At 37.3% G+C, this 23202-nt stretch overlaps 1 protein-coding gene across 1 annotated transcript; it reads right to left on the reverse strand.

Moving 5' to 3' along the window:
• Positions 1–16209: 16209 nt before the first annotated feature.
• LOC149071787 (uncharacterized) lies at positions 16210–23104 on the reverse strand. Its single transcript, XM_089247690.1, has one exon. The coding sequence runs from the start codon at positions 22845–22847 to the stop codon at positions 21783–21785; it is 1065 nt and encodes a 354-aa protein (XP_089103816.1). The 5' UTR covers positions 22848–23104; the 3' UTR covers positions 16210–21782.
• Positions 23105–23202: the final 98 nt, after the last annotated feature.

Consider the following 23202-nt stretch of genomic DNA (forward strand, 5'->3'; position numbering starts at 1 on the left):
AACGCCAGTGGAATAAATTCATTCCAGCTGTCTGTTTTCTTTACCACTTTCCTCATAATCGCGAAGCTTTATTGTAACCCTATGAACCGAAGTTGGTTTTTTTTCCTCCTCCCGATCTTTCTATATTCCTGTTTAGTGATTCCTCTCACACAAACAATGCATATTTCCACTATGCAGATTGTCCTGTAAGTTCTTATTCGGCCTTGTACGAGAGTGAAAATACAGTGTGTCATAAAATGAAAAATCTAAGCTTTTATACAATCCCCCGTATCCTCTAACTTCCAGTAAAAAGTTGTTGCGCTGTCTCTCCCCAAAAAAAGTTCCATGTTTCTAACAAGGAAAGGGTCCCAAGGCGTCATCCCCAAAATATTTTGAAAAAATTTAAGGATATTCATCTCACCCAGAAACACATAAAAAGAAGAAAAATTAGCGGCAGAATGCAATAAGCCGCAGAAAATTATTAAAAATTGTAACAGGTGGCTACTCAACGCCTCTCGCAATTATTGGTGATAACTCTATACAAATCTTATACAATACAATACAATACAAATACAACGCCACAACAGGCAAATTGCCCAACGAGGTGGCTGATTCGTGGCTCTTCTTTTCCTTTCTTTCCAACAGCTTCTTTGTTTCTGTAGAAATTGATTATGTATTGATTGAATAACGTCACTTTAGGGCTGTGAGATTTTAAATTCATTCTTGGCATCTATTGGCGTTCAGAATATTAATATTTACAATTTTTTTTGAGTGACCCATAATAATTCCGCCAGTTTTTTTAGACTTTTGTGCATATTTAATTAAGTAGAATCAGTGGTAATTTTTTCAAAACTTTTTGAAGACGCCACTTTGGGACCCTTTCTGAGATGTTTTAATTCAAAAATCGAAGAGAAATTGGGAAAGAAGCGCTGCCCGTTGGTTCATGCTGTTCTTTCCCAACTTTTCTCTGTTTTTTCAATTCGAATATGTCCGCGAATATTTCACTCTGCAACGTGGAATTTTTTTTGTTCATCTCATGAGAGACAGGGCAACAGCTTTCTGATCGGAAGTTAGACGAAAGGGGAGCCGTATAAAAATTTAGATTTTTTTTTGTTTCATGACACACTGAATTTTCAATTTAAAAACTAGTTGATAGTGATTTTTGAACACATTTTGAGAATTTTTTTAAAGCAGAACCCATACTTCTACGACGAACGGTTGATGAGATAAAGCCCGAAGTAGAACTTACAGGACACCCTGTATATATGTAAGATTGAAATGGAACACGTAGGAAGGGGTAGGAAGAAAGAAAAATCTACTGTAGGCATCATCATTATCTCCATAATCATCATTACTGTTTCTTCCTTTTATTTATTCTTCCCTTTGTTTCCTCTACAGTCAAATCCCGTTATAACGAACTCCATGAGACCAGAGAAATCAACTTCCTTATAACGAAATTTCATTATAAACGCATTCCAGATTTTTTTTAATGTTTTTAATGTAAACTTATCCAGGGGTTAGAAAAGTGTTCATTAAAACAAGATTTTTTTTGTTATAACGGTATTTGCAAAACGGGACTCAACTGTATTTCGTTTTTCTTTCTTCTATTACTTTTTTTCCTTTTTTCCTACTGTTTCTTTTTCACTTTCTTTCTTCTACTTCTTTCTTCCTTTCTTTTTTCTATTTCTTTATTTTCTTTCTTCTATTTCTTTATTTTCTTTCTTCTATTTCTTTATTTTCTTTCTTTGTTCTATCTTTCCGTTTCTTTCTTCTATTTATTTTTCCTTCTTTTCTTAAATTTGTTTTTCTTTTTTTCTTGTATTTTTTTCATTTCTTTGTTCTGTTTATTTTTCTTTTCTTCCTTCTGTTTATTTTTCTTTTCTTTTTTCTATTTATTTTTCTTTTTTTTCTTCTGTTTATTTTTCTTTTCTTTCTTCTATTTATTTTTCTTTTCTTCTATTTTTCCTTTCTTTCTTATATTTCTTTTTTTCTTCCTTTCCTCTATTTTTTCTCTTTCTTTCTTATATTTCTTTTTTCCCTTCTTTCTTCTACTTCCTTTTCTCCTTCCTTTCTTTTATTTACCTTTTCTTCCTTTCTCTTTTATTTATTTTTCTCTTTATTTCTTCTTTCTTCTATTTATTTTTCCCTTTCTTCCTTCTATTTATTTTTCCCTTTCTTCCTTCTATGTCTTTTTTTCATTCTTCCATTTCTTTTTTCTTCTCGTTACTTTTTCTTTTATTTCTCTTCTAATACTTTTTCTTTTATTTCTCTTCTAATTCTTTTTACCCTTCCTTTCTTTTCTATTTCTTTTTCATACTTTCTTCTATTTTTTTTCTTTCTTTCTCTCTTCTATTTCTTTTTCATACTTTCTTCTATTTTTTTTCTTTCTTTCTCTCTTCTATTTCTTTTTTTCTTTCCATTTCTTCATTTCCTCCTCCCCTTCTTCATTTTTTTTAACGGGCGAACAAGGCTTTCAGATTTATCGCCGATACTTTTAATAAAGATAATTGAAATTTATTGCCAAAAGTCTACGTGAACAAATTAATTTAATGTTCATCATCATGAAGGTCAATTTTGATTTGAAAACACATTACTATAAATTTTAAAAAAACGTATTATATTTAAATTTTTTTTTAGAAAATAAGTCAGTTAATTTTTGCTTGCACAGATACCATCCTCTCACCACAAACCTGTGGAAAAACCCTATTTCACATGACGGTCTACGCCCCATTCCGAACGTTTAAATCCGAGATTACGATTGGGTCGACAACGGGATTACCGATTTGTCCGACAGGATAGGGGTAGGATTTTAACTTCAGCATAATCCCGCCCAAAGTCGACGAATGTGGCACGATTCACCCTGAAAAATAAGTTATTAACATTGCTTCAAGATATAAACGAAGCTAATGATGCCAACTTTCTCTCAACAAATCATTTAAATTTGGCTGCCCTGGACAAAATCAGTCTCAGCATATCCATAAAAATTGGATCAAAACACGAAACGTTGCCTCATTGCTTTAAAAAAGTGAATAGCATATATTCTTAACCCATGACAATAACCAAGGCCAGATATGGTCTTTAGAATCATCGGATAGTTCCCACTCAAATCCAATTTTGTAAAAATGAACTAAACGGTGCATTAAACACTAAGTGGTGATCACTTAAGTCGCCTGCGGTACAGTTCCGTATTACTTAAGTGGCTCCCGGTGCATTCTCATATTCCCTTGAGAGACCAGAAGCTTATAGATTGAGTGACCAGCTGTAGTTGCAGATGACCTGAGTGATTCGCAGAACAGTTCCAAAGCACTTGAGCGACCCGCGGCAGATCACTCAAACAAATCTCTTTTCAGAACACTCAAAAAACCCGCTGAACATTTCTAGATCACTTGAATGACTAGTGAAACATTCGCATATCACATAAATGAATCGCAGTGCATTCCCAGATCCTTTAAGTGACCTGTGGCATATTTACAGATCAATTGAAGGAGCCGCGGCAAATGTACAGATCACTAAATTAACCTGCATTACAGTTCCAATGCCCTTGAGTGATCACATAAGTGACCCGCGGTACATTCCGAGATCCTTTAAGTGACCTGTGGCATATTTAAAGATCCCTTGAGTAAGTCGCGACAAATCTATAGTGACCCGCGTCGCTGTTCCAAAGCACTTAAATGACCCGCGCACGCAGCACATTTCCAAATCACTTAAGTGGCACCCGCGACACGTTTCCTACTAATGAAGTTACCCGCACTCAGCAAAAGGTTGAGTACCCTTGATCTATAGCAGTGTTTCCCAAAGTGAGCAATATCGCCTCCGGGCCGTAGAAGCTACGGAAGTTACATAGGATTCTATGAAATGGGCTTGAGTTACGGGCGATGAGCGAAAAAAAAATTCTGAAAAGGGGGTGATAAGAGCAAAAAGTTTGAGAAAGTCTACAGCGATCGTAACGGTACACACTAACAATATTTTTTTATAAAAAAAAAAAAAAAATAATAATAATAATAATTTTCTTCCAGATCCTGAAGGAAAAACAAAACTAATCCGTTTTCATGTCCCAGAGAGAAAAATAATATATATATATATTTTTTTTTCTTATAGGCAGTATAATGTTACGTGGTTGAGGGGTCGGGGCGAATGAATGTTATACTGAAAAAGTATACATTGTCGGTTTACCTTTCCGTGAGAAATATTTTCAGAAAATTCCTCCCTTGCTTTACAGAGAAAGTGGTTTCATTTATTCCCTCCATTCCTCCCTCATATTGTTATCGCAGCATCTGGAAAGAAAATCACGGGCAAAAATATTGTTCATCGCCAAAAGTGGAATCAAATTACAAATTAGCTTCTTGCTTTTTTGTTTTTGTTTTTATACCGTTTCTTGCCAGGTAGAGCCCGACGTTTCGTCCCCAGACGTTTCACCCCATGTACGTTTCGTCCCCAGACGTTTCACCCCATGTACGTTTCGTCCCCAGACGTTTCACCCCTTGTACGTTTCGTCGCCGGAAATTTCACCCCCGACGTTGCACCCCGATAGAAGATTACTTTTCGCCTTTCCTAACCCTATGACCCTATGAGTGATCAAGTCAGTGACTGTATGGGTGAGTGAATGACCAAATGAGTGACCGCGTGAGCGACGACACTTACTTAGTCTCTCATGTGATCACATTTTACTACTACTGAACCACACATGTACCTTGTCCAAATTCCTCTGCGGAACTTCTAATGAATTGGTACATGTTTTAATGTACGTGTACGTGCTGTGAACCTAAGGTGATGTTTGTTTATGTGTAATACTTGTGCTGCCATGTATTTTTCGAACGATGAGAGAAATGTAATGAATGAAGATTAGTGCAATGTAGGCCCGTTTCTCTCTGTGGCGAGATCGGTTCGAATTCGCGCCTCTAAGTTGGGAATGCGGTTACCCACCCACTCAATTGTTCACTCATGAGGTCATCCACCCACTTGGTCTGTCTTACGGTCATTCACCCACACACTTTGTCACTCACACGGTCGGGTGGAATGCCAGGGACGAAATTTCCGTAAACCAGTGATTTCATGATCTAAATTTACATACTTTCTCCAGAGGCGTATTTGCAGGAGGAGCTATGGCCAAGGGCAGAGTGGCCAGATGTCCCGTTTTTGCGCAATTAAATTCACTGTCTCGAAACAGGCCTCCGGGAAGCGTGTTTATCCCGGTTTTTCCTCGTGCAATCAAAGATCTAATGGAATAGAATTGCAGTCAACAATCGATTTTTACGAACTAAATTCATTCCTAAGTTCGATCGTCATCCAGATTGTTCTTTAACCGAAAACATTTTTACCACGAGAATCAATGTAAAATATATTAATCCGTTCCTGGCACCCCGAACTTTCCTAGTGTTAAATTTTGAGCAGCTCCTATGCCTAAGGTGAAACTAATGAATATCATTAAAATATGAAGTTAACTGAAAAACATAACCACAGCATGAAAGAGACGAAATTATAAAGATGCTAGGGCCATGTCTGATTTCATTAACCCCTTCGCTAACAAGCTATTAGCGAGAAATTGAAATGATCTCTATTTGGCGATAAATATGGTAGCCTTCGTCCTAACCTAAACGCACGTTAGTTTGTTAGGCAACAGTTTTTATACGAAGGTTTTTAACAGCTGGATGATGCGAAGATTTATTCAGAAAAGAGAGAAAATTCAGCTGCCCTTGTGAGGGGAGTCGAAACCAACCTTTCCTAAATATATATATCTTCGCATCAGCAAGCTGTTAGAAACCTTCGTATGGACAGCGGAGAGTGACATCATCCTCGAATAATTTTTATGCTTGTCCCATTAGACTCCAGAGAGTTTGCAAGCATGTAAGTGACCAAACAGTGTGTAACCATGGGAGTGACCAAAAGAGCACTTATAGAGTGAGTGACCAGGTCAGTGGAAGACCAAAAGAGTGTGCTAGCGTGGGAGTGAATACACCTCTGCAACATTGGCAATGATCGCCAAATGTTGGAGGCTGGAAGGTATTGTTAGGCTGGTCGAAGAGAACGACCAGTACCTGCCAGCCTCCATCTGAAGTCGAAGTCACATTCCTTCCCGATCTTCAAATCCATCTGGCCACACATTAGTCGAGGAACACCAACAGTGACAACGCGGACAGTGTACTGGAATAGAGCATTCGCCAAGGAAAATTAGTCCAGTGCTTAGAGGAGGTATAAGGGAGGTGTAATTTATCTCCTGTAAGGTCCGGTGTGCAGGCAGCCTACGCCGCTGGTGCTTCATTGCAGCAGGGGGAGGCAAACATTGGAAGGAAATATTTGTGAATGATTATTGGACCAGGCTGCATATGAATGTGGTCCTACCTTCAGGAGAACTTGGGACAATTTCGGTATAGATTGGTGGTTTTCAATCAGCCCCTACTCAGAGCACTCTACCAGAGGACCCCCACCATTACGCGATAGTTATTGCCGAAATGGGAGATGATATAAGAGTAAAATGATTTATCAAGAGTTGCTTTAATTTTGGAGCCCTGGGCCAGACACGGATTCAGGACGATGTGATGAGCGGGGAAAATTGTGTAAGTTTGTTTGCTCGTCAATGAATTTTACGTTACGCAAAGATTTTCACATTTGGCTCTTGGGAAGGTAGGTTGTCCCTATTACCCCCATGGATCCTTGTCTGAGCGAAGGCAGACAAAGTCAGCTGTGAATGGAGCGGAGGTAGGCATCTTCAGCTGCGAATAAAATTAGCCAGATATCTTCAGATTCGAATGGAGCGAAGGTTAATACAAATACAAATACAACGCCACAACAGGCAAAATGCCCAACGAGGTGGCTGATAAAAAGATGCCCATAAAAATATGGTTGTCATATGTTTCAAAAATACAGCAACCCAATTAAAAATGCAATTAACACAAATTACAAACAATATATACACATGATAAAATATTATACAATGCCCATAAAGAATACTTATGGTTGTCTTATTCTAAGAATGGATAGCTTCTCGATTTACCCCAACATGTTTATCGTATTTCTTTTTAAACGTGTCAATTGTGTTACAATTTACTACCTCCGGGGGTAAGCTATTCCATTTATTAACAACCCTATTGGAGAAAAATTCCCTGCGACACCATAACCTTGCATTGTCCCTCACCAATCGATACTGGTGTCCCCTTGTAAAAGCAGTCGATTGGCGGTGTACTAAAAGTTCATGGTCCATCCTATCCATCCCATTGAAAATTTTGAACACTTCGATCATATCTCCTCGACACCTGCGTTCATCCAGTGTAAACATATTCAAAAAATGAAGTCTCTCTTCATACCTCAAGCCCCGTGTGCCAATAAGGACACGCGTAGCTCTTCTCTGCACCCCTTCAACCAAGTCTATGTCCCTCTGTAGGTATGGTCTCCAAAACCTTACAGCATACTCCAGTCCAGGACGAACTAAGCCTCGAAAAAGCGGAAGAATGACTTTAGGAGAGCGCGAAGAGACCTTTTTGAAAATGAGACCAAGCATTCTATTCGATTTTTTGACAACCGCTGAACAATGTTCAGAAAACTTAAGTCGCTCGTCAATGAGAATTCCCAAATCGGTGACTCTAGTTGCATCCGGGATAGTGACACCATTCAACTCGTAAGAGAACCGTGGGTTGTTCGAACCAAAATGAGCGACCATGCACTTATCTACGCTAAACGTCATGCTCCATTCATTTGCCCATGCTGCAATCTTGTTTAAGTTGGTCTGGAGCAACTCCCTATCGCTTTCATTTCCGATTACCCCCATTAGCTTCACATCATCTGCGAATTTGCTAGTAATTCCATCGATACCCTGATCGAGTTTGTCGATAAAAAGTGAAAAAAGTATGGGGCCAAGGACACTTCCCTGAGGAACTCCACTTGTGACGTCTGTCCAACCAGAGAATTCCCCGTTCACCATAACTCGTTGCGACCTATCTCTTAACCACGATTCTAAACACATCTCCAGCTACAAATGGCGCATAGGCAGGCAACTTCAGGTGCAAATGAGTCGAGGCAGAATCTTCAGATCTTGACGGAGTGAAGGTAGACATCTTCAGCTGCGAATGGAGAGCGGAGGCAAGCATCTTCAAATTCCAATGAACCGAGGCAGGTATCTTTAGCTAGAAATGAGCCGAGGCAGGTATCTTTAGCTAGAAATGAGCCGAGGCAACTATATTTAGCTACGAATGAAGCCGAGGCAACTATATTTAGCTACGAATGAAGCCAAGGCAGATAAAGTTAGCTTTGAATGAAGCCAAAGTAGACATCTTCAGCTGCGAATAGATATCGGCCCAGTCTGTACCCACAAGCGGATTAAGGTGCTAATCTCTTTAGGAGCCCCGGGCGCAGAAGAAAATATTGGGCCTCTTGAAGTATAAAAAAGTGTAACGTGCGGAAGTTTTACGGGGCCCTCCATAAGTCAAAGGCCCAGAGCACTCGCCCACCGTTACATCCATCTCGGTGTGTGTACCCGGCCTTTTCGTGTAGGTGCAAGGATTATCCCGTATTTTACGGGATAGACGAATTTTCCCTTACATTATTCTGCTCTTGAGGGAGCGCAATAACCCCCCGCCTTCTTAGCCAGATAGATATCTCACTCACCACTGCGGACTCGAACGATTACATCACTGCATGTTCTTGGCCAGTCATTATTCGTTGATCCAATTTCAAGCCCACCAATGTCATCAATCTACCATCACAGACAATGCCAACTGCATAGCCATTTTATCTCTGTGTACGTATTCATACACCAATCTGTTCATATTTTCCTCGTTGGTTTATCAGTGACGTCAACGACCATATTTTATTACATGCTTATCTCATACTTACCTCTTTGTTTTTCTCTTTCGGGAAGATTATTTACTTGGAATATTCCAGGAATATCTTTCTCTGTGTGTGCTTTTATTTACTTGTCCGTTTCCGGTGAATAACAAAATCCGGATAATCGAAGTGGGGGAGGGAAGCAATGATGATCCGACGATAGATAAGAACTATTATCATTATTATTAACGGCTGTAATCTTTCGTATAGCCTAACTCGGATTTCAGACATGAACAAACTGACAAAAAGCTTTTTCTCTCATTAAAAGTGAATCACATTTACAGAGTATTCAAGCAACAACCCCCCCCCCCCACCCCGCCATCCAAAGTTTGAAAAGGGGAGGTTTCAAATTATTGCTGTTTTTTTTTACCGAAAATTTGCCAATCCACAAACCAAACTAGGGCTGCCATGTGCTTAGGGCCTCATAATTTTTGGGGCCCTCACACTCAAACTGTTGACGTATGCTAACCAACCAAACATTGCTGATCCCAGTCGTGGGGGGTCTATGATGCCTGTTTTGCCCTTTTGTGTAAGTATAATTGGTAGGCGAGTATTTCCAGCTTATTAGGGGCATCAGATCACTGTCTGGGAGGGGGCGTTATGTTATTGCGACAGCCCTGTCTAGGGTCCTTTCAGGTAGAAGTTGGATCATGCAATAGGCCCACAGGTAAAGTACATTTTTTACTAAGGCCTTACCATATAGGCTGCTCGAGTGAATCACCGAGAGTGTATATAGCAAACGGGAAGGTATGAATGTCCTACCCCCATCACATTGCCTAATGCCAATAATTTTTCACCAAACTGCCCCCCCCGCGCCCTTTCCTTGTATCCGCCTATGGCCCCCATCTGTTTGTATCCGACGAAATTCATATAGGTGAAGAGTAATAAAAATATATTGTGTGGATGGGGACATCAAACCTAGGAGATTGTAGTGAGTATTGGAGGGGGGGCTTCCAGGCAAGTCCTTATACAAGTTTACCACTGTACAAATTCTTCTTGGGAAGTGGAGCACCATGGATCTCTGTGCGAACAAACCGAACTCGAGAACATTGGTACGGGGAGAGAGAAACAGTTTTACAATACGATACAGACAAATGAGTACGAAAACTGGGAACTGATAACCAGATCAATAAAAAAAAAAGTCATAATCTCAAGGAAGGGCCGTAGCGGACATTTCTACTTGCCCCCTCGAAGGGATATTATTACGCAAAATAAGTGTAAATTTTTGTGTGGGGGTTGTGAGCCAGTTGCTTCAGTCTCGGTACAGGCCTGCCTCATAGGCAAAAATGAAAACAAGTATAAACAAAATGCGACATAGGAAAAGAAAATCCACGGATCATGATATTAAAAGTTGTGGGAGTGACTCCAGGACAAAGACATTTTGTTTTATAACTGGAATGACATAAAAGAAATAATTGAGCCACCAAAGCTGGCTAAAAGAGGTTTGTCTTATCAACAATTTGTAAGACATAAGATTTTTAAGCAGGGCTCCCACTCAAAAAATTAGAAAAAGTAGAACCGGGGGGGGGGGGGCGGGGGGTGCCTACCTTAATAACATAATCATAACAAAAAATTCCGTAATTTTTTTTAATTAAGAAAATCATAGCATTAATATAGCACTACTATATAAGACCATCTCGAGTCAAAGCAAAATGACAGAAATAACTTGGTAACAAAATCAATTTTTGGTCAAAACAGTGTATTATATAGCAACCACAGATAATTAATTCTTTTCTGTCTCTCCTCACAATATATATTACATTGGTTTTTTTTGGAGTCTTCCCCAGTCCAGTCTGTGACATCTCTTCCTCGATGCACAGCAAATTATGAAGACATGAAAATTTTTTGAGAATGACACACTTTCGAGTGAGACCACTTTCAAAAGCAGTGTGAAATGTTTAAATTACAATGTAAATAAGTTAAGCCGAATCAGATGGCTTTACTGCGTTGTCCATCTCTAAACTATCTATAAACAATAACCATTTGCACCAGAATTGAGTCATCACACAACAGACAAATGACTTCAATATACAGGGTGTCCTACAAGTTTTGATCCAGCTTTTATCTCATCAATGGTTCATCATAGAGGTATGGTTTCAATTTAAAAAAATGCTCAAAATGCATTCAAAAATTACCCTGTATCAGTTTTGAGTTACCAAAATAAAATAAAAAATCTAATTTTTTAAAGCTCCCCCCCACCTCCTCTAACTACAAATCAGGAAGTTATCTGGGAAAACAAAAGTTGTCCCGTCTCTTCTGGGCAACAACAAAAATCTTATGTTTCTAAGTGCAATATTGAATGAGATATTTCAATTCATAAAACGGAGAACAGCATAAATAAGCATTGTCTGTCAGTTTATGACGTTCGTTCCTCTGATTTTTGAATTTAAACATTTTCATGAATATTGCACTTAAAATATGGAATTTTTTTGATGGGCTTGGAAGAGATAGGGCAAGTTCTTTATTTGTAGTTAGAGGACTGGGGGGGGGGGGGGAGGGGGCGTGTTTGAAATTTAGATTTCTTTATTTTTTCACACACTTTATTTTGACTCCCAAAACTGGTACAGGGTAATTTTTGAACACATTTTTGGCATTTCTAAAATTGAAATCTTATCTCTAGAACAGGCCTGGACAATACCTAGACCAGACCACCATGGTGACTAAAAATTAGTATTTGGCACCTAAAACTTTCTCTGTGTAGTTACTAAATTGAAGGCTGAGAGCAGCACAGAATGCTTGGAATTTGTAGTAGATTATCGCTCAACACACGAGAGGGCCACTATTCCCTGAAAAAGTGAAACAAAGAATTATTTTGGACAATTTCCCTCTTCAAAAAAAGAAAATTTGGCACCTAGATTTTTATGCGATTTGCACAGCCTTGCTCTACAACGAATGGTTCATGAAATAAAGGCAGGATTAGCACTCACAAGACAATCTGTATATTAGGAAGATTAATACAATTGCGGTAGAACCCCCTCTTTTGAAGACACCAGCGGGGCAAAAAAAAATTTGTCTGTTAAAAAAAAAGAAAGCTAACTGCTAATCAGGGAATTGAAATGCATGCTTTTATTATATAAGGGAATTATTATTATTTGGCCGCCGTGGAAGAAGGGTGATTGTTAAGACGGATTTTACTGTACAAACTCGAGAAATAAAAATCGCTTCAAATCATATCAGATTACGAGAATCAGTTTAATACTGACTTCTTGTACACTTTTTCAAGAGATGGCACACTCACATATATATATATTTTACAAAAAAAAATCATTTTCACACACAACAACACTTCACAGACATTTATACAAAACTACGCTGCGATAGCTGCTATTTGTGACAGACACAATTACAATTTTTCTCTTCGTTTTACATTTTCCATAATTGCAATGACGTGTGAGTACTTACTCTATCCTCATAAAACTGATATTTATGTGTACACAACACTCATGTATAAGTTTGCTTTTTTTATAAAAAAAAATCCACATCACTGCACACATTTACAATATAATGTTTACGAACACAAGCAACTCCAGAGAAATAGTTAAAAGCAAAAAAAGCAAAACCAGATGAGAATTAAAAACTTAAATTAAAAAAAAAAACCCTTAAATAACAAAAATAATTGGAAAAACAATAACGGGGTGACAGGAAATAAGGCAATTCAAAAACTCCTATTCCTTGAACCAAAAAAAAAAAAAAAAAACCACACACACACACACACACTATATATACAAGAACATGAAACGATATAATACACGCACATTCATTAAAAACGAACAGATATCCAAATCAACTAATAATTATATTTAGACCAAAAGGAAAAACGCACTAACCACACATAACTATAAATAAACTAAATTGTTATTCTGTTGAAAATTTTTCGGCATACATTTATCATTCCACCGAAGAGCAATGTTACACGCACACATGGAAGCAGATGGTTCTGTCATACTCCAAATGTGCTCGCCACAAAAATACATATTTAAAAATAAAAATAATGATATTTAAATAACATCATTGTCCAACTGATATTGTGATTTCCTTCGGTGGCGTTATTAACCCATTTGCATCTGGAAACGAAATAATCTGACAATTTATGTGCTCTTTATCACCGAATATAATAGTACATGAAAACCTGTTTCAATATCGATGCAAGTTGCGAATTGTTAATAGATGCAAATGAGTTAACAGGAAAAAAAAAAATCAACCAATGCGTGTTCAGTTAACAAAAAAAAAAAAATACGGACATCATAGGAACATGTTAACAAGTTTGAATGACTAGAAACAACTTTTTTTTTCTCTGACCACAGCATGAGAATTTTTCTATCAGTATGAAATGTATGAAACACTTAACTCTTCTACAGACAAACAGTGAAGTGTATTAAAAGTACAGTTTGATCTTTTTCATGTTTGTTACGCAGGGCCGCAACAAGGATTTTTGCAAGGATGGAGGAAGGGGACATGATTTTGCTGCCCCTACCCCCATGAAATTTGGTGATTTTATGTTTTAGTGGTCATTTTATTCTCACATAAAATTTGCCCCCATCTGCAAGCTGCTCCTTTTGTACGCCTCTCTAGTTCAGGCCCTGTTGTAACATCAAGTTTTGCATAGAATAAATAGTAACATTTGTGACCAAAAAAAAAAAAAAAAACCGAAACTGAACAACTTCAAGCAAAGAAGAAAAAGCAAAAATTGATAATGGCTATGTACACATAAAATTATTTTGATTGGCTATGTATGGCTATTTCATGCAATTTTTCCCCTCACATAAAAATGAGAAATCATTCATCGGTACATTTTCTTCTTAACAATATATGAATAATGCTTAGTACCAACTTTTGGAAGATCTCATACATATATATATACACATGTTCAGAATTCTAAAAAGTTAAAGGACTTTTCTCAGCATGTGTGCCCTGATAATATGCCGCAAATGATGAGGTTAGAAACTAAAGAATCAACTCAATATTGCTCTTAAAATGCCTCGATATCTCTATTTTATATCATGAGTGAAGTGTACCTGTTTACAGACAAAACAATTTCAATCAAAAATCTACAAAATTTTCAGAAGCATTAGAGGGGATTAGAAAGACACCTGCGACAGAAGAAAAATAATAATTTAGTTTTAAAAATCACAACTAGATAGCATTTTCTAAGGTAATGCGAAAGTTATCGCACTTACCTTAAAAAGTAATTTTCATGAAAAGGACAATTCAAATTTAAGACTGATTATGAAATGAAGTATGCATATTTAAATGTACAGTGGAACCTTGTCTATATGAAGGGCCGCAACTATATGCTTGGTCACCCGGGGCAAGCACACATTTTGACACCCCCTTGTAATTTTGAAGGAGAGGTTTCAGAATGAAATTTGTGCCCCCTCGGGTCCAGTGCCCAGGGCACGAGACCTGCCTGCTCCCCCTAGTTGCGGCCCTGTCTATATGTCACTGAGTTATATGACTCCTACTATGATTTTAGATACTTTTATGTTTATACGATGTTTGGCTTCAGTCACAATTGTTTCTGATACATTTTAATGCAAAAATATTTCATTTATTTGATGTTTTCACTTCAACTCTAAATCTTTTGAAAAAACATAATTTATGTTCCTCAAATATGCACAATTTTATATGCAAGGAAAACACGTTGTTGCAACAGTTCTTCTTGCATATTGTCACCACAAAAGTCATAATTTTTGGGTGATTGTTGACACATATGAAAATAGCCATTGAGTTCACTGATGATCATTTTTATCATGGACACTTGAGTGATTTGTTTATTGCTTGTATATGAGAACACGCAGACATGGCGAGACACAAAGAAACAGGTTTTAATTGTTTTGACAGCCTTCCAGAATTTTTTCTCCCAATGTTTTCTGTGTTTCATCTCCAGAGAGTAAGAAAATGCAACACACTGTAAGCATTTGGAACGTACAAGTCTACCAATAAGAGACTCGTACAGTATGCATACACAGTAAGTCCTTTCATCATTTCCTGCAGAATTTCCTTTCCTTGTGGTGCTTTGCTTGCTGGCTGTGTCAAAGCTGCTGTTTAATGTCAGAAAATGAAAATTTTTATCTTTAAAAAAACGAAATTTTTAAAGAATTCAACAAGAATTTAAAATTAATGATGAAAAGTTGATCTTGCAAAACAGCTCAATATCCGTGTCAACTTTGGAAACGATTATAAAGCACAGAAACAAAATCAGACCAGGCTGCTGGTTGCAAATCATCTACTGTGAAAAAAATTAGAGTCCAATATAGGAAGTCGAGAAGATTTTGTTGCAAGGGAAAGAGAATCAACGACACCAAGCTACTGGTTGCAAATCATCTACTCCAAAAAAGAAAAAAAGAGAGAGTCCACCATAGAAAGTCGAGAAGATTTTGTTGAAATTTTTTACCCAATGTAGAGTCCCAAAGGCAATGTTCTGCTAAACTTCATTTCTTTAAGTGATTTGAAAAAAAAGTGATTTAATTTTTCCCCCCATCAAGAATGATTGAAATTAGAGATGGGAGGAATATTCAGCCCTTTTTGCCAAATATTCAGTTTGGCTAAATAATGCTTGGGTATCCGGATGAACCCAAAGTATGTAAAAGTATTTGTGTAAAATCCAAGCACAACAAACTAATTTTAAAAAACTATATTAATTGGAACTTTTTGCACGCATTACAAATTTGCAGATTATATTTTATTGTGTGGTGTATATCCTTTTCTGTAAGAGAGGCTATGTCAGGATGATTTTCTAGGATAAAGAAAACATGAAACTGAAGCTATGAACATGAATCCTATTGCAATAAAAGATGGAAGTCAGCATGAATTAAACAAGTTCATTAGCTGAAGGATGTACCTAGACAAGAAATGTATTAAGTTACTGAAAGAGGCAAAAGGAGCAAAGAACATTTAAAGAAGAATAAGCAAAAGACTCGTAAATTTTATAACGCATTACTAATTGAGAGTAAATAACGAGTGACATTTTCTTGATTATGTATGAATAATTACCAATTATTATAATTATAAGTAATTAAAACTTGGGAAACAGTTTTGTAACTGATAAAATTTTGATAATTGATATAACTATTTCCCAACCCCCATGTGAATGTTTGATGATTAAGTTCGTCAGAGCTAAGCAAATGCCCGAAATGGGGGAAAATCTGTCGGGCAACAATGGTTTTCAAAAACTGTGGTTCCCAACTTCAAGGCGCAAATGCGAGCCGATCTCCCCGTTAAAAAGTCTCGCCACAGAGAGCAACAGTCCTACAACGGTACATCATTCAACCATAACACTCACTCATAGTTAGAAAAACTGGGGGCAGGTGACAGCACTACACATAACAAGCATAACACAGAAACAAACTTTACGTCAGGTTGCACTACACGTACACGCACATTCCCGCATGTACCGATTCGTTGGGGGTTCATTGGGGGGTTTCGCGGGGGGGGGGGGGGTGCATGTAGCAGTAGTAGGTAGGGCCTCCAAAAAATGGCTCGGGGATCCATGATGTTCTTAAGTCAGCCACCTCGTTGGGCAATTTGCCTGTTGTGGCGTCGTATTTGTATAAGTTACAATTTGTAGCCTTTTCACATGTCTGGAATAAATTACTCGGATAATTTGAATTTCGGGTAGATCAAACTTCTTTCCGGTGACTTTGGATCTTGAATTAACCAAGTTTGACTATATCATCGTTAAATTTGATTGTCAGTATCATGACAAAAAAAATCTTTCAATATTACCACAGGTTTTAATATTTATTTAAATAATAAATTGCATAATTGAAATTAAATATTTAAAATTACCAATAATTTCATTTCCAATTAAAAACAATTTTATTTATAATTTTGATGAATTTTAAGAAAATCAATATTCGGTATTTGGCCAAATCATTATTTGTCCCATCCCCGATTTGAATATTATTATTTTTTATAACAGAATTGGAGATGCAATTCAACATATTGAGCTTTATAATATTTTGTATGTCTGTGTGGGGGGAGGGGTAAAAGTCTCGCTTTTTTTAAAAGTCTTTATTGTTCGACTTTGCTTTCTTCAGTTATGAAATTAGGCTGAGCTCTTTCCCATATACAGATTTATTTGATGTTTTGACTCGGCCTCCTTAACGTCTTATAAATAAGGTTCCACTGTATATGAGTTAATTATATTTGAGTGAAGATTCACTGTCAACACAAATAAAATTGAATTCAAGCTGCAAAAAACACAAAATCAAAGCATCATCAATACAAATCAAGGATGGTAAGGTTTTGGTCATTATAGTAAAAACCAGAGTATATATACATACGTTTTTACCATATTGTCCACACCCTTATATCCTAAACTATCCAAAACCTTCACTTCATTATCATACATAAAAATAAGACACAAAGTTAAAATACTATTTATAAGCTGATAAAAAACATTGCGAAATTTAGAAAAGAGAAAAGTTAATGTAAAGTTATATGATTGATATACAGTAGACTCTTGATAATTCAGCTGTGCTAATCTGGCATTTTGTTCATCAAGCCCCCATAGAAGAGGGGGAAAATGTCACTGAAACTCTGGGCACAGAAGTTTATACAGTGCATGCTGCTTAATGTGATGACATCGGGACTCATGGTTTCTGATAACAACAACGACTGATTGACAATTATATCTGACAGAAATTCAAAAGCAAATACGATAACCATATCTCAAGTTTAATTGACAGGGTCATATGAAAACAGGACAACTCAGTTTTGCCGTTCCACACAACTGGTTGCACAAAATGTTTAATCTGTCATTTTCTTTTCCCACACATTGGTCTAAAATGGGATATTTTTGCTTCAAGCTAAAATCACGCCTTAAAAATATTATTATTTAGTCACTATGAGGAGTTTGAATGGAACTGTCTGATGTGTTTTACAAATTACAATATTTTTTTTAAATGTGAAGGAAGGGGAACTAAAAACTGAAGGGAAGGGGCTCATCTGTCTCCACTGTAGGTGGACCATTGCATCTCCTGAGATTGCACCTTCTGATCTCTTACATGGTCTTACAGAAAATGGAAGGTTTTTCAACCTTGGTGTCCATATGCACAAAAAAACCTTTCAAATGAAAAAAAGAAGGATAATACAAACAGAAATCCTGATAATTATAACATAGCTGCCAACTTTGGAGAATTAGAATTAGAGAGGTTTTTACGCAGATCCGAATTCTGTACAAAAATGAATTAGAAAGGAATTTTTTTGGAAAATGATGTAGGGCAGCAGTTCTCAACCTTTTTGACTCGCGGAGCCCTTTTTAGTAAAAAAGTTCTATGGCGGAGCCCCGTGGGCCCATTTCTTAATTATTCATCAAAGTTACTGATTTATTTTTATTATTTAAAAATATTTCTAATTATTTTTTTAAATTTTACCGTCTTTTTTTATTTTCCTTAAGCAGCCGCGGAGCCCCTGGAGAGTGCACAAGGAGCCCCAAGGGCTCCGCAGAGTTCCAGTTGAGAATCGCTGATGTAGGGATTATCTATTAATAAAAGTAAAATTGTAGGGATTTGCCCCTTTTGCAAAAGTGACACAGTGCAAAGACATCGCACCAAGTTACCAATCATCATCAATCAGTAGGTTAAATTACCTGTCAGTACTTCAAATCACGCAAATAAAAAAATTGCTCCAAACGGAACATACAGACTTAACAGGACATGATTAAAGCAAATACAAGTCATCTCGCCAATTTTGAATGTCACAAGGCTGAACTGACACTGGCTGTTTGGCGAAGTTTGTCTTTTCACACTGAAAATGAAATAATTTTTTGTTACTTGATGCAATGGTGGTAATTTGCATTACGCTTGTGACATCATTTCAGAGGATTAAAAACTAAGAGCATATCTTTCTTCCAAGTAAATTCTTTGGGAATAAATTTTTCCTAAATGCAGGGGGATTTCTTACAATCACGGCTGAAATTCGAGAAATATAAGACTTTTATGGGAGTCTGGGAGATAGTGTAGAAATTCGGGAGACTTGGCAGCTATGCTATAAACAAATTCTTTCCACGTTATGATATTGTCCAGTTTCCATACTTTGGAAAAGTCATATCAATAATTGAATCATAACATTATCCATGATTCTAATAAGCAGTATAGACTGTATTATTCAAATAGGCTTTTTCAACAAACCTCCAGTAATCCGGCGATTTTGATAATAAGACACTCTGGTCTGATACGTGCCGGATTAGCCAGAGTCTACTGTATTGATTTATTATAGATTTTCTGCTATAAACCACCAGTTTGACTAAATGGCCAGCCATATATTAAGCACAAAAATCAAATGATGACACTTTTATACAGGCAGGTTTCAGAATCAGACAGTTGATGGCTTATAAATGGTTTCCGCTATGGGATTTCGGGTATTCAAGAGTTCCCTGGTTAACTGTTCCTTTTCAGAATAAAAACTGCAAGAGTATTATTTATAACAGAGGGAGGATTAACTGACTAAAAGGGGCTTTAGTCATCTAGATAAGGTAGAAACTTGTCAGTCTTGAAACCAATAGTTATAATCTTAAACGAATCTCTTGTTATTATTTAATTAAAATGATCAATAAATAATATGAAGATAATTAAGTGATAATTAATAAAAATTTAAATGGGCTAGTAGTTACAGAACCTGTTGTCAGAGCCACAACTAGAAACAAAAATTTACTTTGTCTGAGCCAGTCTACTCTGCCGCAGATGCAGCCAAGAAAACATAAAAAGTAACGACCCTGATGCCTTAAAAAAAAACATTGTTTTCTTGCAACTCATACTTACAAAGCTTCCATTAGCGCCATTTCAATCAGTAAGAAAATTTTATAACTAGGGCATAATTTTTCTTTCTCTCATAACTACAGAAATATAAGAGAGAGAGAGAGATCAACATTGACCATAATCAGATAATTAAGGTTTCACAGTATTAACACTAGAAGGACCACATGGTCATTTTGACCGTTTTCGATGTTGTCGCTTGATTTTCACAATGAACTAAATTGTTTAGATTGATGAAATTTCACCTTTTTCCTAAAAATACTTAAACATTATACTGTCCAACTCTCATCAATTCAAAAAGAAATCGATGAGATACTTTTAGTTTTACCTAGAATGACCATGACTCTCAATGTCATGATTGACACTGTCTCAAATGAAACATGTTTTTTCTTCTTCAAGAATTCCCATTGTTGTTATAGCGAATGTGTAGCAATTTTTATCCATAAATAACTCACTATATAAGCAAATATGTTTCATATCTTTAACATTAGCTCTTTGACAATCACTTGTGAATTACTCTTAATGGCAAGATTCTCGTTATAGGTCTATGCCATACTCGTTATAACAGACTTATAATGTGTATTATTAAAGTGATGAAAATTTTCCTGAAACTGTTGAGTTTAACAACAAAAGAAACTATGGTGTGGATAAGATGGTTCAGAAGCTATCCGTGTGAGTATCAATCATTTGCTAGTGCACGTTTTGTACAACATTCTAATTAGAAAATCAAAAAATGCTTGGACAATTTGTAGAAAAAAAATATAAAACCAAAATTTCCTTTTCATTGAAATTAACTGAAAAGCTTAGAGAATCTCATTTGTTCAGAAATCAGAATTCGGCTGGTGACAATAATCGCCACAGTATCAGGAAAAAGATGGAGATGTCGATCCCGCCATGCAAAAACACAACAAGCAGCACATTTCCAATGGTTAAGAAATTAAATCTGTTAGTAGAAAAAATGCATTTGTAACGTAATATAGGCATTACTGTTAAAAAGTGTGTATCTGTAGTTGTAATGTTTGGAATATTAATTTAGAGTAGGCATGTAGATTATAGATTAGAGTACCTATGTAGTGAAAATCAGCCTCCTGTCATTTTTGCTGGTCCTTCTAGTGTTAATACAATTATTCAAACAATAAGCGCAATAATTCAAAATATAAAAGTAGTTTACGACAGGAAAAAAAAAAAACTGGAGACATGTTAACTGATCACAGCAACAGTTACGATCTCACATAAGCTAATAGGGTGAAACAACAGAATTCATACTAGACATCGACCCAATTCTCAACCTTTTAAACGAAATGATATTATTTATCGCAAATGAAACATTATCATCAACAGGACTTGACAAATCGAAAGTAAAGCCAAATTTTTTCCCCGGCCAAGAATATTGTTTTCCCCTTCTCAAGAAAAATGGTGCAAAACAACATTTTTCTTTCTCAGGTCATAGCGATGCAGATGTGAATTCCGAAATTTTGTGTCATCCTCAGACTCTTTTGAAAATAACACATAAAAACATTTTAGGCATCAATAATAATATTTTTTTGTTGCTATGGAGACTCAGTGCTTGGGATTCGTTAAGCCTTCACAATTGATTCATGATTTTATAAAACATGAGAGCTTTAAAGAGCTGACAAACGCACCTATTCTAGTACAAAAGAACCAATCAGAAATCAAAAAAGAAATCTTAAGCTGGGTCCACATTATGTGCTTGTCAGGTGGAAAAATGTCTGGCTTTCCCCCTTTTTTTTTTGCAAGAGCGAAAACCAGATTGCGACAATGCAGGTTTCTACCATACATGGGACTACCATGAGAAGCATGGGACGAGATTTCGAAGGATCCTCTTCTCATCGATTCATAATTTTGAGTTCAGCGAACCACTCCAGGAAAATAGGCAACCTGGCACGCATAATATGGACACAGCTTTACACAACTATAAAAGCATCGTAATGTAGTAACACATTTACAACACTTAAACCATCGATTTCTTCCCACTTTGTTCTTCTTTTAAAAAGAGCACCTAGCCTTGCTACATTTGAATTGCTCGCTTAAAATTTTTCCCTAATACAAAGCTTTGATACACAGCTCTGCTACGCAAATAAAGCGACTATAATTTCCTTAATGTGCACCATTCTTTCTTTCTCTCTACATCTTTAAGAAGCGTTTCTTTCTTCTTTTTGAAGGAGAAAAAAAAAAATCTGAAATATTTGAATATATATAACATTAAGACTAATTAGTGCTGACTTGAGTATTAAGTGCAATCGGTAAAATTTCCGTAGGACTCGAACATGGCTTCGCGCAAAGTGGCAGAATTTCTGTAGGACTCGAGCACGGCGGCTGTTTCGTGCAGGCTTGTAGCATATCCGTAGGGCTCGATGAACACGTTTTGGTACATGCCTGTAGCTGCTCGTTCTGGAACGGCGGTGTCGGAGTAGTCTGAGAGCTGACAGTTTTGCGGAGAACAGTGTGACTTTGGATGTGAGCTTTCAGGTTCCCTTTCGTTATGAAGCCTTTCTGACATATGTGGCACGAATGCGGCCGCTCGCCAGTATGAGTGAAGAAGTGGTTCTTGAGCGCCACTTTCTGCGCGAACGCCTTGTTACACTTGTTGCATATGTAGGGTTTCTCTCCGGTGTGGGTCATGAAATGCTTCTGCAGGTTACCCTTCGTCGTGAACCTCCTCTTGCACACGCTGCACTCGTGCGGCTTCTCACCGGTGTGTATCAGGATGTGCTTCTGCAGCGCCACCTTCTGCGTGAAGCCCCGGCCGCACATCGAACACACGTGGGGACGTTCACCGGAGTGGATTAAGAAATGTATTCTCAGGTTATTGCGGTGTCTGAAACGTTTGCTACATACATTACAGGAGAACGGCTTCTCGCCCGAATGGATCTGATAATGCTTCTCGAGGACGTGCTTCTGGTGGAAAGTCTTGTGGCAAACGTCACAGGTGTGGGTCTTCGAGTCACAGTGGATTATGTAGTGCATCTGGAGGCTGCTGCAGGTCATGAACGTCTTCTTGCACACGTCACAGGCGTACTTCTCGACGGGGACGTGAAGGTTCTCCGTTTTCGGCACTTCGAACGTCGGGAAGAGTTTGTAGCCCTCGGCCTGGTAGCCGTTAACTAGCCTCGGCTCGCAGTGCACCAGTCCCGTGTCGCAGTCTCTGAAAGTACAGATCTGTGATGGCTGCATGTTGTTGTTATTATTATTACTATTATTACCGCCGCCGCTGGTGTTGCGCTCGAATTTGAACACACCAACGTGAGATCTATCGGGCTTGGAGAAATTCATTGTTGGAAGATTTAAAACCTCACGAAACGATCTTTGAACCGTCCCTTTCTTTGAATCATTCACATCACCATCAAAGGCTTCGTAGGTCGACGAAAAGAGCTTTTCTCCCCCCCTCCTCCTACAACCAATAAAGAAACGTTAGCATCCTAGGATTGAGAGGATCATTGGCTTTTCCATCGACTTTCGATCCGCAACGGAATCCTCAAATACACATTTGTTTACTGACACCATTAACATTAAAATTAAGTAAACAACAGCTGACAAGTAAATCAACTGTAATAAATAATAATAACAATAATAAAGACGGACTTATTCATATTAATGCTCTATTCTCCCGTATCGAATCCATAAGAAG

The sequence above is a fragment of the Pholcus phalangioides genome, unplaced genomic scaffold (assembly GCF_987345545.1).
Source record: "Pholcus phalangioides strain wild (caught in Gottingen) unplaced genomic scaffold, Ppha-v1.0 ptg000018l_1, whole genome shotgun sequence".
Lineage (NCBI taxonomy): Eukaryota > Metazoa > Arthropoda > Arachnida > Araneae > Pholcidae > Pholcus > Pholcus phalangioides.

Coding starts and splice junctions, on each gene's coding strand:
- LOC149071787 (XM_089247690.1), bottom strand. CDS start 22,847: ATGAATTTCTCCAAGCCCGATAGATCTCACGTTGGTGTGTTCAAATTC.